Source organism: Phodopus roborovskii, unplaced genomic scaffold, assembly GCF_943737965.1.
Source record: "Phodopus roborovskii unplaced genomic scaffold, PHOROB, whole genome shotgun sequence".
Lineage (NCBI taxonomy): Eukaryota > Metazoa > Chordata > Mammalia > Rodentia > Cricetidae > Phodopus > Phodopus roborovskii.
This window is the reverse complement of record NW_026126434.1, coordinates 27,974,849-27,992,535: the sequence shown is the minus strand read 5'-3', so window position 1 is coordinate 27,992,535 and position 17,687 is coordinate 27,974,849. Positions and strand designations below refer to the sequence as shown.

Below are 17,687 nucleotides of genomic sequence, written 5' to 3'. Positions count from 1 at the left end.
TAATTACATGAGTCTGAGCTGTTTCCCTAACTCAGGGTGCTAAAAACAAGACTTGCTCAGGATAGCTTCAGAAGAGAACAGCTTCCAAGTCTTCTTCCTGTGACACTCAACAGTGGATGGGAAGCAGGCCAGTGGATTGCCAATTATATCAGGTAGCCTTACTGCTGCTAATCACTGTCAAAAGTCACTTCATTCTCTGAGGAAAGCATCAAGAATGTATACAAGGAACTGGAATCCTAGTCAGTATTGGGAAATTTTAATGTTGCAATATCTAATCAAACCCTGAGTGTACTGGTTCTGTGAACCACCTGAAAAGCAAATTAAAAAAATTAAACAGCATTGGTCCTTGTGTATCTGTGGGAGTTGAAGATGAGCTTTTACTTGTGTTTGTTTTAGATAATTTTTTTTACTGTGTACCTAATTTGGCCTCAAGCTCATGATTCTTCTGGTCAAATGTGGGATTTACATGCCTCTAAACAGTGCTGGATACTGGAATATGCCTAGGTTATTTCCATGCTTGCTTGCCTATTATGCATGGAGATCCTGATTTCCAGCACTGTATAAACCAAGTATGGTGGCACGCACCATAATCCTAGTACTAGGGGGTACTAGGCAGAAGACCACAAGCTCAGGCTATTCCCTTGTGTTTGTGTGTGATTTTATGTCCACACCTGTGAAGGTCAGAAGAGGTACTGCATCCTCTGGGGCTGGAGTTATGGGACATTATAAGTGTTCCGATGCTGGCAGGGAACTGAACTTGGGTTCTTTATTCTCAAGTGCTGGGCTCTCTTTCCAGGCCCAAAGCTAAGGTTCTTGTTTCATTCTTTTTAGGAAAAAGGGCCAGGAGCCACTGGCAGGCTCTGAGTTCAAGGCCAGCCTGGTCTACATAGTAAGTTCTAGACCAGTCAAGGCCACATAGTAAAATCCTGTCTCAAAAACAGATTATTTTCATGGAAAAGCCAAGACTAGCCAGGTGGTGGTGGTGCACAACTTTAATCCCAGCGCGTAGAAAGCAGAGGCAGGTAGATCTCTGAGTTCAAGACCAGCCTGGTCTCCAAATCAAGTTCTAGGTCAGGCTCCAAAGCTACACAGAGAAACCCTGTCTCAAAAAACCAAACCAAACCAGACTAGTGCCAAGCTCTAGTAGTGGCATTCTGTGAGTATGAGGCCACCCTGTGAATTCCAGTACAGTCAGCTACACAGTGACAGTCTGCTTAAAAAAACAAAACAAAAAAACACAAGTAGTGTTGGTTCCTTTAATCTCAGCACTGGGGAGATAGAGGCAGGTGGATCTCTTGTGAGTTCAAGGCCAGCCTGGTTTACATGGTGAGTTCTACATCAGTTAGGGCTATGTGGTGAAACCCTGTCTCCAAAAACCAAAATGAAAACACCAAAACTAGTTAATTTTATTTAGACCAGGAGAATGATGCATTTTACCTTAAACAAAATAAACTCTTCCACCGGTTGGAAGAGTTTACTGATAACTCACACAATCCACAGGAGAATCTGAAATGTTAAACAGCAAGAAGTCTTTGACTCCCGTGAGTGTCTTCATGGCAGATGATCCCAAGTCAAGTTTTTGAAAACCAGAGGCAAGAAACAACTTGTGTCTTAGCAACTTTAGGCTTCAAAGTGAAGCACCCGAGTTGTCTTTGTTTTTCTTCCTGGTGTGCCTTGTAGGTGTGACAGATATTAAATCATTGTCACAGGTCCTTGGAGCATGACCACAAAGCACCAGTGTGGAAGCCCAACTGAGAGAAGTCTGGACCATTCCTAGGTTAGCTCTAGAAGAAGATGATCTTCTTGTGCTTAGAGTTGGGGATTTGCCCCTTGGACTTCAACCTCCGAACAGCCTCCCGCATATGCTTGGGCTGCAGTGGTGGCATTTCTCCCCACTTCTCACACACATCCAGGGCTGGTGTGGGGAAAGGAGACAGAGCATTGTCAACATAAGATTTACTAATCACAAACCAAGTTATAATTCTGGCTTTTGTGAAACTTGCCACTGAAAACAAACCCAGATGTTTTTCCTTAAATAAAATGTTACAAGGTCTATCACGCTGGCTTTAGTTATACCCCAGTGTCACAACTTAAGGAAAGAAAATGGCATCATAGGCTAGAGTTGAGCCATGAGAAACAGCCAGGCTGGTAGAGGGAAAGCTCCCAGTAGGGCTTTTGCTATCAGGGCATTGCTTGTCTTCTTACACTGAACAGCAGAAGCAAGGTCTGCTGAGGAAAAACACAGAACTATTTTTGTCACCCTGGGTTAACTTGTGGGATTTCCTGGACATCTCATCCTTGTCCCTCTACCTGCACCCACCCATTAATACAAATTACAAGAATAGCCATGCTCTCAAGACAAGGCTCCCTACAGGAACAACTTCTAGTGTGGCAGGAAACTCCCACAGACCCTTGAATACCCTGGTGTAGATACTCTTGAAAGTAAGATCCCCACGAGAGCAATGTATGTTATGTAAGCAACGATACTCACCTTCTTCTACTACCTCCCCCACAAAAACTTTGGAAATACCAGACATGGCAATCACAACATTTTGGGACACAGAGGTACCAGTGATGGACTGGATCAGCTTGGAAGGAAGAGAGAAAGGCTGTGTTAAGACAGTCAGCCACTGGCTCTGGAATATAGTGCAAGTACATGCCACATTGAAGGCTGTGTGCAAAAGCAGACTGAAATGTGGATCTGGGGCTGCAAAGAGGTCTCAATTTGGAGTACTTGCAGCTCTTTCAGAGGACTAAAGTTCAGTTCCCAGCACCCATATTGGGAGGCTCACAACCACCTGTAACTCCGCTCAAGGGTAGCTGATGAGCCCTTTTCTGGCTTTCATGGGCACCCACACGTGTGGTATATACTCACAGACACATCAAAACCAAAAAACAATCCAAAAAAACCCCCAAAGATTAATGTGTGGCATGACTTGCTACACCTGGCATACAAGGCTGGAGTTGGTCAGATGAGAGGTAATGTTATCTTCCCTTCTAATAGAGATGCTGAAGACAGCTGTGGAGTATAGCATCTTCCTAGCATGATGGGGCAGGAACACACTGGGGCAGTCCATCCTTACCCTTTTAATGGCTGCCTTAGGGAAAGCTGACCGGCGATACATTTCATAACGGTTCAGCTGCTCCTCAGAAAAAGAAGAGACCAGGATTCTAGACAAAGATTCAAGTAATTAAATTGTTAATGAGATTGAATACTAAAGGCATAAGTCAACAAAAACAAGCCTGGGACAAAAAATATGTTTCAAGGAGTAGGCGGCTTTAGGCTTGGTGCTCTTGAGGAATGGCAACAAAACATTTCCACTCTAAGGAACTTTGGAAAGAGAAAAGGGAAACATAATTTCCTTTCTTTAAAGACAAAAGCTGCTGGATGTGGTGGTGCATGCCTGCTCAGGAGTGGGAGGCCACCTTGCTTACAGCAGTATATTCTGCTTACAGCACTTTATTCTGTGCTGACTGTATTTCACAGTGATGGTAAATATTTAATATAGAAATTTCTGTTCAAAGCAGGGTTCTTCAATATTAAGTTTAGGCAGAAATATAAAAATGTATATATTGAAAAATTTTGAGACATGATACCTCAGGCTAGCCTCAAACTTAATGTCATCAAGGATAAACCTGAACTTCTGACCTCCCTGTGCTACCTTCCAGAGGGTGGGATTACAGATAACACCACCATATCTGGTTTTACTCAATGCTGAATCAAACACCAGGCTTCCTGCATGCTCTGCAGCCAAATAGCCTCAGCCCTAACATTTTAAGCTGTTGAGTCTATCTGCTATGCCTGTGTGGTTAACATGAAAGACAACTGCGGTAAGCAGGTCTCTCCTTCCATCATGCAGGTCATAGGTATTGAACTCTCATGTTGTCCGGCTTGATGGCCAGTGCCCTACCTGCTTGTTGTATCTGTTCTTTATAAACATTTACCTGTTTGAATATGTTTGCTTGTGTGTGTCTGCGCACATGTGTGTGCAGGTGCCTACAGACTCCAGAAGGGAGTGCCAGATCCCTTAGAATGAGTTACAGGTATTTGTGAGTAGCTTGATGTGAGTGCTAGAACCTTATTGGTCCTGTTAGCACCGACAGCTCTTAACTTCTGAGCAGTCTCTCTAGCCCCCTATATTCTTTACAGTTAATTCTTTTAAATAAAAGATGGCCAAATCAGTTTTAGAAGATGAACTAAAACAGGAAATTCACAGAAATAACAATGACTAATCAAGATGGAGGGGAAAAAAAATGAACCTTAAGTATTAATTAAGGAACTTGAAATGATCAACTAAAACAAGACCAAAATTTTCATAAATCTGGAGATATGATGAAAAGCCTTTGAAACAAACTAGTGTTCGTACAGTTGGTTTATCTTAGAAATGGATGACATGTAGAGGTATGTCCAAAGATGTAAGTGTTGTTAAAAGAAACAATATTTAAAAAACTCTACCCAGCACAGGTAAAGGGGTTAATATTCACACATAGATGAGATGTAGCATGAACAGGAAACACTAATAGTTATGAGGATATTACATGCACAAATATACCTAGATTTACTTTCTTAGAATAAGATTCAGCAACGGATTTTGAGAAATTTTTTTTTGGGTATTCTGAGTTATTTGCAGTGAGCCCATATTATTGCAACACAAAATAAAATCATGTTTTTTGAAGAAAATGATTATTTTGATGTATAAATACTCATATGAGAAACACTGACCAAATGTAATATTAAAAACACAATATTTAGAAACAAACTATTTAATATCCTTATATTTATACATATATTTTGTGTATATGTAGGAGCATGCCTATGGAGGTCACGGACCTCCCAGGAACTGGTTCTCCCCTTCCATCAGGTCATTAGGATTGGTGGCACCTTTATCTGGCAACCTGCTGGCTTGGAATTATATCTAGGCATAGTGGTCCATGCCTATAATCTCAGCACTAAAGAGACCAAGGCAGGAAAATCAGATCAAGACTAACATAAACCTCATGACACCCTATCTCAAAACAAACAAAAAGCAAGTGAGAGAGCAGGGCTGATGTCGGGCCTAGAAACGGGACAGTCACGAGACTCACTGCATCTTCTGGATCTCATCTTCATCCACTTTCTGCTTCCTCTCTCTCTTTTCTTTGATGTCCAGTTTCAGCTTTTTGGCTGCAGGGGTGAGTAGTGACGGGTCTTCCCTCTCAACTGCTGTTAAATCTGAGGCATCCTGACTCTTGAGCTGGGAAGATGGACAGAAACTTATTAAGGATTTGGTACAGTTTTCAGGCTTGGGCAAAGTCAGCAAATGCCCTCCCCTGTCCACAGCAGCAAATCTGTTTGTGTAGGAGCTGTCTGATTCTAGGCACTGCCTACACCATCAGCATTAAGAGGCTGTCTAGCTCCTAAAGGAAAGTTATAGCTCAGCTAAAGAAAATGAATAATCCAGTTTTCCATATGAGCTATGATCACATAGAGGTCCTGTATCTGTTTATCAAGGTTAAGGGAAAAATCACTCCTTCACCCTCATCCTACAGATGTTAGCAGTTGTTCATCCAGCAGCATTTGTGTCTTGGGAGCACTACCCTGTGCTGTGTTCTAACCCTTCCTCTACTGGACCATGATACTACCCTTCCCTCCCATTACTAGACTACAAACTTTCTTCTTCTTCTTTTGAGACACTCTCTTTACATAGTAGCCCTGGCTGTACTGGAATTTACTATGAAGACCAGGCTGGCCTCATAGAAATCCACCTGCCTCTGTTTCTCAAATGTTGCCACCACACCCAGTTTGGAAACTGATTTTTTCTTTTTTAATTTAAGACATCTCATTTTGTAGCTTAAGCTGGTGGCCCAAAATTCCCTGGTCTCCAAATTGTGGAAATTGTCTTGCCCCAGCCTCCTTTCTGGGATTGCCACCATACTGAGTTTAAATTAAAACTGAGAGATGGCTCATAGGTTAAGAAAGAGCACTGGCTGCTCTTGCAGAGGATCCAGGTTTGATGAGCAACATTCACATGACAGCTTAGTCAACTATAACTCCAGTTTCAAGGGATCAGATGCCTTCTCACTTCTACAGGGACCAGGCACATACATGGCAAACATACATACACAAAGGCAAAACACACACACACACACACACACACACACAAAAATTTAAAATTATTATGAACATTCATGCATAATGTGTATGGACCTGCAACTGTCAACTTTGTGGAGTTGCTTCTCTTCTATTTTTCTAGGGATCAAGCTCAAGTTCCCAGGGTTTGGTGGCAAGTCATTTTGCCTGCCCTACGATACAATCTGTTTGAAGATGTTTGTTTGTTTATTTATTTATTGTTTTTTCAATATAGTGCTTGCTTATTTATTTATTTGTTTATTTGTTTTCAAGACAGTGTTTCACTGTATTGCTTTGGAGCCTGTCTCTAGCTCTGTAGATCAAGATCCTCCTGCCTCTGCCTCCTGAGTGCTAGGATTAAGGGCGTTCACCACCAATGCTGGGCTTTGAAGATGTTTATAATTTACATTTCTCTCCAAATAAGCACTAAACAGTTTTACTCATGACTGCTATAATGCCATGGCCAGCTTATTATGGAATCTTAATACATCAAAAATAATTTGAGATTTAATGGTTCTTTTAGAAAAAGATTCATATTTAAACATATTCAGAAACTGGGAGAGGGAGAGTGAAGGCATTATATATCTGACAATTCTTTCAACTTTTTAGCTACTGATCTATACACATTTTCTAACCTGCATGCTTCAGATTTTCAAATTTACTTGTCCTTAACCTTCCTCCTTTCTCCTCTTCCCCTCCTCTCTGTCTCTCTGTCTTTGTCTGTCTGTCTTCCGAGCTGGGATAGAAGCAGGTCTCATTTTTTAGCTCATTAAGTCTTGGAATTTATTCTTTCTACTTCAGCTACCTGCATGAGATATATTAAGCTTAATTTTTTTTTTTTCCTGAAAACGGTTTTGCTGCTGATCTTCATAAGCCCAGGGCCAGTCTGTGTTAGGGAGATGCTCTTAATAAAGAAAAAAAGCAAAGTCTTATAAAGTTTCCCCACATTTTCTTTTTCCTAAAAGTTATTACTTCAAGCATTTTGATGCAGTTACGTTTGGAAAGCCTATTTCCATTTTATCTACTGTTCACTCCGTGATCTTTCAAAGTTAATTCCAGCCCTAAAACTCCGAGATTTTGCCTGCAGAAAAGAAACTGGGGTTCAAGTAGGCAACAAAGCTTAGCATTTGAAGAGGCACAGTCGATGGTTTTAATGAGACTCCGGGAGGCCCCTGGGACTTAGCATCTAAGACACTGGTAGGCGCAGACTGGACGCAGTGCTTGGCCCCTGGAACCGAAGCAGCGCCTACATGTCCTCGTTCTCTTCCCTGCCCCTCAAATTTGCAGCAGACAGTAACGCTACCCGGGTACTCCTCCAGCCTTAAGCACAAACTTGTACCTACCTCGCTTTCCTCCGCCGCCGCTTCTTTCAAGTCCGCGTCTCCATCTCCGTCCATTTCCTCCGGGATTCCTTCAGTGTCGGCGGCAGCCGGGACTCCAGGAGTAGCCCTCATTTCCTCCGACTCCCCTGGCTCTCCGCCTTTGTCCGAGGGTGACTCCCCAGGGTTGTCCATCGCGGCAGCACTGCCAGGTGAAGGAGCCAGGCAGACAGCAGTGCCACGGAATTAGGGTTTATGGCTCATCGTCGCACCGCGATGACGTCACTCCCACGGCTCCCCGGAGGGGTCACTTTCAGAAGCGCGTTGTTCGCTCAGGGGATTCCTTTAAACAGCGTTTGTTTTCACGAAAAAGAAACTTAAAAGTGTGCATCCTCCGCTTTAGGGAAGAAGCTCTTTGGAAAGAGCGTACATTCGTTTGCCGAGATACTTCTTTTTCTCCTTCTTTGTGGAAACTCAATGGCAATTAATCCTTCTTTAACTTGACTCTCCGAGCACAGTCGGGGATGAAAACGCAGTCCCGCTGCTTGCCGGCCTCAAAGAATACTGCTGGTTTGGACTGAACAACTTCCGGCCGGGACCCAATCTCGCATTTTTCGAGGCATTGCTATGGCTTTCCCCTTGTTCCGCAAGCATCTTTAACTCCAGCAGAATGCTTCCAATACTCTCATTCTACGCATCAATTATATTGGTCACCTGCGTCGAGCCAATCGTCCCTTCCAATTACATGGTTTTTTTGTTTGTTTGTTTTTTCCTGGTCACCAACAGTCAATATCGGAATTGGTTTTCCAAATCTGACTTTTAAAATGTGTGGTTAATTTAGTGACAACTAAGAGGAAGGTCTCTTCTGAACATTTCATTGAAGCTGTTGAGGATGGAGTGAGGGGAAAAAAGATTTTTTTCTTTTAAATTCTTTCATAAGTATGAGTGTTTTAGCTGTATGTACGTCTGTGCATCACATGACGTTCATGGTATCCTGGGAGGCCATTAATAGGGTGTGGGATCCGCTAGAACTGGAGTTACAGACTGTAGTGAGCTGTCATGTAGGTGATGGGAATCAAACGCAGTTTCTCTGAAAGAGCAGCCAGTACTCTTAACGCTACGCCATCTCTCCACCCAACCACCCCGTCCCTTTTTCTGTGACAGGGTCTCACCATATAGTCTTGGCTGGCCTAGAGCTTGCTATGTATACAGACCAAGCAGGCCTTAAACTCACAGAGTTACACCTGTTTCTGCTTCCCGAGTGCTGGGATGGTATGTGTCACCTATCCTACTTAACTGCTGTTTTAAAGCTCTCTGGTCTTCCCTCAAGGAGGCACCAGGGGGCGGGATTTTTCATGTCTGGTTCTAGGTGTCCGCGCCTACCCCGTATTTGATCTATGAGTCTTGAATGGAACTGAAAACATAGGCCCGCGTTACCAAATTTCTCTTTTGTTTCTACAGTGCCAGAACAAATTGTCCTATTTCCAGTCCCACGAGGTCCCAAACCTTTGGGAAGGAAGGCGAGCACGTCAGGAGGCTCCCACAGGTGTGCCGCTTGCGTTCTCTCCCACCTGTTGAACGGGAGGGTGCACTGGCTCCGCTCTGCACGCCTCGGTGCGGCTCGGCTTGGCTCAGTCACCTGCACGGTGGAGCGGAGCCCCGCCCACTAGGTGGGAAAGGAGGCGGGGCGCGGGGGCGCGGTGACGCGTGACGCCGGATCCCGGAAGTGACGCGCCGCGGGGGGGAGGCCAAGGAGGCGGGGGGGGGCAGGAGGGGGTGGCGTCCCCGGCCGGTTTGAGGGGTGCGTTGCCCGGAGACGGAAAGTTTGGGAGCCGCAGCAGCCTCTGCGTGGCCCCCGGTGGGGGTCCGAGGAGTGGCGGTCCTGGGGATGGGGAAGGAGCAGGAATTGCTGGAGGCGGCCCGCACCGGGCACCTCCCGGCCGTGGAGAAGCTGCTGTCCGGGAAGCGGCTCTCCTCCGGCTTCGGCGGCGGCGGCGGCTCCGGCGGCGGCGGGGGCGGCTCCGGGGGCGGCGGCCTCGGCTCTTCCAGCCACCCGCTTTCCAGTCTGCTGAGGTGAGTGCGCGCGGTGCTGCTCGCAGCCTGGACGGCGCGGGCTCCCTCGAGAGGTCTCGGCTCCCGAGGCGCGAGCGGCGCAGGCCGGGCTCTCGCGTCTGGCATCGCGGCTGCGGAGAATGGGGGGAGTGCCCAGGTGGCAGCCCGCGCCGCAAGGCACAGCCAGGCGTCACCCTCGCCCGCCGTGGGGTGCCAGCTGTCTCCTCTCACAAAAGCCACTTCAGAGCAGACCGAATTCGCGGAATCCCTCTCACATCCTGCAGGAACTCCCACGCCGTGCAGAGCCTCGCGACGGCTCTGGAGCACATTCTCCTCGTTTCCTTATCCTAGGAACTTGGAACGTTCTACCGGGCTGTGCGGGACCCGGCTTTTGTTTGTTTTTAAAATTGCTTCTACATTGATTGCGCACGAGGAGCTCAGTCTTTGAGCCTCTCCGTGTGCTTGAAGCTCAATTTGTCGTCAGTTCCCTTGTAGTCACTCTCTGGGTTGGTTCGTCCAAGTAGCATATGCTCATTTTTCCCCGGGGACTTGCTCGGTAAGAAATCAAGGTTTGGAAAGACTGGTTAGGAAAACTGAGGTGCGTTCAACTTTCTGAGATCTGTTAAGACAGTTGAACTCCGGGTTTCAAGACCTGGGGAGGGGAGCCACTCTTTGTCGCTTCCAAAGGGATTGGAATGCTTTGTCAGTGTATAAATGTGTTGGTTCAGCAACACTTTCGTGGCTGTTTTCTTTTCCTTCCTTGTTCTTTTGAGGTTTTTAAGAAGTGGAAGTTCATTTAGAAGTGACTTCGTTAGCTTCTGTTCCCTATTAGTTTATGTATCTTCGATTTGAGTGAGCTTGGAGAGCTTGGACCGAAGAAACCCAAGGCTCTAAAAAACAGTCCGGTATTCAGTATTGAGTACTGACCCTCATCTTTTCATGAAGATTTTAAAAAGCACTACAGAAGAACCCTGCCCTCTGGGCAAGAAAAACCCTGTTCTGTTGGCTGTGATTTCCCTGGTCCCTTGAACAAAAGTGGCTCATAGTAGGCACTCAAGATTTGTTGAATAGACAGAAGTACTGTTTGGAGAATGATCATTTTGTATGTGCGCATGATGGAGGCTAGAAGTTGACATTGGGTGTCTTCCTCAATTGCTGTCCATCTTCTTTCTTTGAGTCTGTGTCCCTCACCAAACCTGGAATTTGCTGATTGCACTAGACTGGCTGGCCAGCAAGTCCCAGGGATTCCCCTCTGTCTTCCCAGTACTAGGGTTAGGGTTACCCTCACATACAGCCCTGTTGCCTTTCTGCTTTTTTTCTTTTCTTCCTCTCAACCTGGGTGGTAGTGATCAAATCCAGGTGGCTGTTTGCTGAACAGGCTCTGTACGGCCTGACCAGTTTCCTGAGGGGATCATCCATCTCTAAATAAATCAGTGGTGGTCCCCACTGTTAGCGGTTGACACTTGAGAGTACAGGCATCTCTTTGGGATAGGCTGGAAGTCAGAACCTCAGGGGAAGGTGTGCTTAGGCTGACTTTGATCGCTCATGTGTAATGAGAATGTTCCAGGTAAGCACACTCTGCTCAAAGGTACAGAACGGAGACTGACTGACTCAGGTCACTTCCTGCTTGGAAGGCCCCTTAAAGGTTAATAAGAACGGATCTGTACACTGTTGCCTCTGATATTGACAGTCTTCCTCACACTTAGGTTCTCAGTCCCTATGCTGGTGCCTGGAGACAGAGTCACAGGTTGTGCTAGTCAGGGTCAAACACCATGACCAAAAGCAACTTGGGGAGGAAAGAGTTTATTTAATGGTTTACATTTCCACATGATAGTCCATCACTGAAGGAAGTCAGGGCAGGAACCTGGAGGCAGGAGCTGATACAAAGGCCATGGAGAGGTGCTGCTTGTTGGCTTGTTCATCATGGCTTGCTCAGGCTGCTTTCTTATAGAACCCAAGGCCAGCAGCCCAGGGATGGCATCACCCACAATGAGCTGTGCCCTCCCCCATTGATCATTAATCGAGAAAATGTTCTATAGTCAGACCTTATTGGGGGCATTTTTCTCAATAGAGGCTCTCTTCTTTCAGATGACTCTAGTTTGTGTCAAGCTGACATAAAACTAGCCAGCACACAGGTGCTCAGCACATAAACATTGAGTGTATTTTGTTTCTTTTCCTTTCTTCTTGTTTGGACATTGCCTGACTATGTAACCTTGGCTGGCCTGGGCAAGCTGACCTTTAACTAGCAGAAATCTGCCTGCCATGTGCCTCCCAAGTACTGGGGTTAAAAATGTGCATCACCAGGTCTGTTTTTTAAATTCCACCTGTACTGTTTGGCATCCTGCAGTTTTGATGTCTGAGAGGTAAGGGAAAACTACACACATGAAGTCCCTCTGATGAACTGATGATGTAGTGTTTGGAGGTTTGCCAGAAAAGCTACAACCGCCAGACCTCCTGCTGGAGGAGTATAGACTCACACATCTTCCCTCAAACACAGTTCAAGTTTTCTTATTGGTGATCTCTCAGAGGCAGATGAGATGTGGCTGAGATCTAGTGGTCATGTAGTTGAGCAGGACTGTGAGGTCTGTGGAACACAGTGGCTTTGCTCTGGGGTTTCCTGCTGATGTTTCCAGTTTCTGCCTTAAAGTGGTGTCTCCCTTCCCTAGAGTCACAAAGCTGCTGGGCTCCTCTTTGGCTCCTGTGTCTAGTAGAGACTACAGATGTCAGTGAGCTTCCCAATTTCCCACTCTTGAGACTCTTACAGACAGGGAGGACATTTAGGTCCTTGTTACACTAGGTGTGTCATTAATTAGGGATGACTGTGGTTGACTACTGAGAGAGGTTGAGGCCATGCATTTAAATAAACACTAGGTCAGCATGTCCCATCTGCAGGTTTGGAGATGGCAGAGGTGAGTCCCTTATGTATCCAGTCTTTCTCATGCCAGGAGCCCTGAGTTTTTATTGGAAGCTGTGGGCTCCTAGTTTGGTATCTTAGCTTTTATCAACAGACATATAGTAGCTCATTAGTACTGGATACTGTAGCCTACCTTTCTCTGGCAGTTTAAGGAGCTGCAGTAGATACAGTGTTGCAAATCACATGTGTGTTTGTTTCCTTGTGTATTATGACCCCCCTACACACACACACTGTTTATTCCACAAAGATTTTGTAAGTATTCTTTTTGTGTGTGTGCATGGGGCTGCCATGTGTACATATGTGGAAGCCAAGGGTCAACCTTGGATGTCATTTTTAGGTGCTGCCTGCCCCCTTGTGAGGATGTCTTAGGATTCTTCTTTCCATTTCCCCAGCTCTGGTTATACAAGCAGACATGACCATTCCTGGCAATTTTATATGGGTTCTGGGGAATTGAACTTGGGTCCTAATGCCTACAGGACAAGCACTTTACCAGCTGAGCTATCCCCCTGCCCCTTTTGTGTATTCTGAAGTTAGAAAATGCTCCCTTTGCTCCTTTCATGTCCTGTCTCTTATAGAGCCATCTTCTACTTGGGTCTAACCCTCATACAACCTGCCTTTAATATATAGTAGTCACTGTCCCATCCTTTACTTGCCTCCCTTGCACAGCTCATCTCTTTAGTCTGTTTACTGACACAAGCTAGAGTCATCAGAGAAGAGACCTCGCCCCCCAATTGAGAAAAGGCCTCCCAAGTGATATGGGAGGGCTCACCCCATTGTGAGCAGTGCCACCCTGGAGGATCTAAGGAAGCATGCTGAGCAAGCCATGGAGCAAGCCAGTAAGCAGAGTAACTTCATGACCTCTGATTCTGTTTCTGCCTTCATGCCTCTGTCTCAAGTTCCTACCCCGACTGCCTTCAGTGATTAAGTGTGTGACCCAAGAGTTCCCAGCCTAAATAAAACCTTTCCTCCCCAAGTTGCTTTTGGTCATGGTGCTAATGGCTGTACTAGAAGCCTTCACGTAGACAATCTGTCACTGTAATGTTTTCATGCTGCAGCCCCCATTCACAGAGAGCATATCTGGAATCATAATGTCAAGAAGTCCTCTACTAGAAAAACATTTATGGACACCACGTTCTTGTGGCTCCTGTGTGCTCACTGCCCCTATTGCACATAGGATGCACGAGACTGAAGGCAGCAGCGATAGACTCAGGGTGTCAGAATTCACTGTCTGCTGCCACCACTGGCTGGCCACTTGACTTGTAGAAATTACCCACTTTGATACCTACTCTCTGTTAAGAGGAGGATAATATCACCTGCCATATAGACAATGCCTTGGGTAATACATGCAGTGAACATGTTGCACCACAATTCCTAACACAGCCTATGCACTCATGGTGAGCTAGGTGAGCTATCCTCAGCTCATCACACAGTCTGTCATGTTGCACTGTGAGAAGCATGTTGCATTTTAAGTTTATTCATTTGTTTTAGAGATGGGGGGGGGGAAGGGGATCTAAGGTAGTGGAGGCTGGCATTGAACTAGCTGAAGATGACTTTGAACTTTCCATTCTCCATCTTCCAAGTCCCCGAGTGCTGGTATGTTACAGTTCGCTAGGGTGGCATTGAACTCATAGGTAGCTGAAGATGACTTTGAACTTTCCATTCTCTATCTTCCAAGTCCCCAGGTGCTGGTATGTTACAGTTGCCCTCCACTGTGTCCCCGCTCAGACACATTGTAAGTGGTTTCTTCCATGCTTGGTGGTCTCTTCTCTGAGTGGTGGTGGATTAGAAACTGTCAATAGGGGTGTGGACCCGCTTAGGCAGACATGTGAATGCCATTCATTAACTGTTTTACCGTCATCTGCTTTGTTCCAAGCCAAGTGATTGCTAGATGCACTGTGAAATTTATCTCAATGCTAACATATAGTAGATGCCTTGTTAGAACTAGCCCTTCTCACTGTGTGCACAGTTTGCTTATAGAGTTTATAGTAGTATAGTATGCCTGTGACAAACTGACAAAATGGTGTGCATGGCCAAATGTACGCACCCACTCCTTAGTTGTTTGAGGCTGTGGATATAGAGGTTTGGAGCTCTCCACACCAGAGTAGGCCCAAAACACTATTGTACTACATCTTAGTGCTACCTATGATGAGTTTTAGCTAGATTATGCTCAGTAGATGTTTAATTTTCTATCCAAAGTGATGTAAATATAATTGTTACTTACTAATAATCAGTAATTAGTCCTCCAAAGTGGTCAGTGCTATGGAGATTCTGAACTGCATGGAGTGTATTTTGTATGGTATAGGCTCATTTTCTGTTTCCAGATATACACTGTGGATTGAGGACTGGGGACAAGATAGTCTGTAAACTTTTTACTTAAAATGCTTTTAGCCCCAAGCACATAAACAGACATGAAATTTTCCTGAAATGGAGTTGACTGTGTTACAATGAAACTACTTATTTCCAGGAAAGCAGTTTATGTCTGAGAGTACAGTTAAGAGTTAGGTTGAAAGGTCAAAAGGTCAGAGAATATGAAACATGAAAAGAAATTTATCAGGTAATTGCTTAAAACTGTAAGTTGAATCCTGAGTCAGGAATTGGTACACATGAAAGGCAAGTTGAAGTGAGGTGCATGGGGGGTCATGCAGAGGGATAAAGTCAGGTGTGGCCATGAAGGAGGCTTTGTCACAGTTCAGGGAAATTCTGGACAATACCAGTAGGTATAGTTTTAAGCCATCTTGTGAAAAAATAAATAAATAAACAAGGGGAAGACACCACAAAATGACCTGAAATGGTTTTAACATCCTAAGAGGAAAACACTGTGTAAGACTGCACAATGGGTGATGTGGTATGATCTTGTGAACCTGCCTGATTTAAGTTCCCACTCTAGTGAACACAAAGGCAAACAAAAGAAAGACCCCAAAATAAAAGGAAATAAAACCCACCATACAAACCAAGACACAGTCATCTAGGATAACTTTCCTACTCCCCCACCCCTTCTGGATTATTCACTAAGCTATCTACATATAGAAAACCTTTTTTAGGTGAATCCAGGGCAGTGCATATGTTAGGTAAGTACTCTGCCACCCAGCTACAGCCCCAGCCAACCAGGTCTTAAAGAACTTAGTACATGAGTGTTCTGCCCTCAGATGTGTCTGCACCAGTGCATGCCTCCTTCCCAGTGGAGGTGTGGAGGCCAGAAGAGGATGTGAGATCAGAAGTGGAGTTACAAGGGGTTGTGAACCTTTGTATGAATACTGGGAACTGAACCCAGGTTCTCAATAAGAACAGCCAATGTTCTTAATGACTTGAGTCCTCTTTCCAGTTCCAAGAACAACATTTGTTTGTTTATTTATTTATTTATTTATTTATTTATTTGCTTGCTTGCTTTGGAGCCTGTCCTGGCACCAGCTCTCAAACTATTTATTTATCTATTTATTTATTAGTTTTGGAGCCTGTCCTGGCACCAGCTCTGTAGACCAGGCTGGCCTCGAACTCTCAGAGATCTGCTTGCCTCTGTTTCCGGAGTGCTGGGATTAAAGGCGAGTGCCAACATTGCTGGGCCTCCAAGAACTTCTTAGGATACCTTTTTAAAAGCATAATTTTGTTGTCTGGAAGCCCACTTCCTTAATTTTGGAATTGCCTTATGCTACAAGTTTCTCTAAAGGAGTATGTTTACTTTCTTAAAAAGAAAACATGGTAGCAATCCTGGGACTATGTGTTTCTTTATATCTGGGGACCTCGGCTTCAGAATGGAGTGCGGAGCTGGAGTTTGCTGGTGACTATCAGGTCTATGCTTGACTTGGATCTTCTCTAGGAGAAAAAATAATCTAGAGAGTACCACTCCTTTTGTTTGTTTTGTTTTTCAAGGCAGAGTTTCTCTGTGTAGCCTTGGCAGTCCTGGAACTAGATTGTAGACCAGGCTGGCCTGGAATTCAGGGATTGGCTTGCCTCTGCTGGGATTAAAGGTGTGCAACACCACTGCCTGCCTGAGTGTGTCATTCTTAAGAGAGTAGGACAATATGTGTAGCAGCAGATAGTTTATATATTTAATATGTCTGTGCCCCTCTTTCTCCAAATTCCCCAGATGAGTCCAGTTTTTACTACATTAGTTACAGAGCTTTGTGGTGTGAAGTGATTTGTGCCCTGGTCAACTTCAGCCTGCCCAGTTGTCAGAAGATCTCAGAGACTAGTAGATATTCCATCTTCTCCAGAAATCCCCTTCAGACCACTTCCTTAGTTTGTTCACCCCAAACAATTTTGAATTTGGGTTTTCAAGAAGGAAGTCAGGGTGATTTCTGCCCTTGTCCTTGGTAGGAAAGTAAATACGGGTTCTGTAGCGCACAGACACCAAGGAAACCCCCAAAATAGACAGTTGAGGGCTTGTCTTTGTAAGCCACACTCCCTGGTGGATAGGAGCAAGAGCTTTGTGAAGTGCCCTGGGAAAAGTTTTCCACATCGATTTTCAAAAGATTACTGGGAGATTTTCTGTGGTGTAGAAAATTATATTGTGTAATATGTTGCATCCATAGCACATCCTCAAATAATTTTGGTGTGGTTAGGGTTAGTGGTAGCAGCACAAGAAATTATACGGTAGGGCTTCCAGTTTATCCTTCCTCAGTAATTTATAGATCAAGTTCATTTAATTTACAAATCAAAAAGGAATTTTTTTTTAAAAGTCAGTTGTCTGTCATAAAACCAGTTGTGTCTGTTGGTCCTGTCACTGCAGTTAGGAGCCTGTGGGGGCGGATGTGACCTAGAGCCTTCAGGCTGCTGTCCTGGAGAGTTCAGGACATCAGTCACAGCTCGTGACGAAAGTCACTTAGGAAACTTCTCCAAGCTTATCTCCTCATAGGTAAAGCCAGCCTGGACTGGTTTCCTCCTCTCCAACATCAGGTGAGTTTAATCAAACTCAAGGTGTGTACGGCCTAGTACACACAGGAGGTTAATAGACTGAGGCAGCTAAGATCATTCACAGGAGCCTGCTTGTGAAGGACTTGTCTTCTCCCACTGTTACCATTGTAAATTGATAGTAATTGATAATACTGATTCTTTCACAGGAGGGGACTCTCAATCCCTAACACCGTCATTCTATGTAGCAATGGCTGTCCTAAAACTCATTATGTAGACCAGCCTGGCCTCAAACTCACAGAGATATGGCTGCCTCTGTCCCCCAAGTGCTGGGTTTAAAGGTATGCACTTCCATGCCCACCCCAGGAATCTCATTTTTAAACTTGAGAGGCAGCCGACCTGTGGCACATGCCTTTAATCCCAGCACTCAATAGGCAGAGGCAGG

At 45.0% G+C, this 17,687-nt stretch overlaps 2 protein-coding genes across 9 annotated transcripts in view; one reads left to right on the top strand and one right to left on the bottom strand.

Moving 5' to 3' along the window:
• Positions 1-1,246: 1,246 nt before the first annotated feature.
• On the bottom strand, positions 1,247-7,676 carry Taf11 (TATA-box binding protein associated factor 11). Its single transcript, XM_051187152.1, has 5 exons — positions 7,453-7,676; positions 5,086-5,234; positions 3,084-3,171; positions 2,492-2,588; positions 1,247-1,915 (listed from the first exon to the last, which is right to left on the bottom strand). Exons 1-5 carry the CDS (start codon positions 7,621-7,623, stop codon positions 1,785-1,787), a joined length of 636 nt encoding a protein of 211 aa, XP_051043109.1. The 5' UTR covers positions 7,624-7,676; the 3' UTR covers positions 1,247-1,784.
• Positions 7,677-9,190: 1,514 nt separating this feature from the next.
• Positions 9,191-17,687, top strand: part of Anks1a (ankyrin repeat and sterile alpha motif domain containing 1A) — a 148,274-nt gene continuing 139,777 nt past the window's right edge. For 7 of the 8 annotated variants that reach the window (XM_051187142.1, XM_051187145.1, XM_051187143.1 and 4 more), the window contains exon 1: positions 9,191-9,501. In XM_051187142.1, the coding sequence (XP_051043099.1) occupies positions 9,317-9,501 (185 nt within the window). In that variant the 5' untranslated portion in view covers positions 9,191-9,316. The remainder of the gene's footprint in view (positions 9,502-17,687) is intronic. The other variant, XM_051187150.1, reaches the window with a different exon arrangement.

What these genes read in the sequence shown, in the direction of transcription:
- Taf11 (XM_051187152.1), bottom strand. Translation starts at nt 7,623, where the DNA reads ATGGACAACCCTGGGGAGTCACCCTCGGACAAAGGCGGAGAGCCAGGG. An exon ending in CGGCGGCGGAGGAAAGCGAG is followed by an intron (nt 5,235 to 7,452) that starts GTAGGTACAAGT and finishes CCATCTTCCCAG; the next exon opens with CTCAAGAGTCAGGATGCCTC. An exon ending in CTAAGGCAGCCATTAAAAGG is followed by an intron (nt 2,589 to 3,083) that starts GTAAGGATGGAC and finishes CTTCCTTCCAAG; the next exon opens with CTGATCCAGTCCATCACTGG.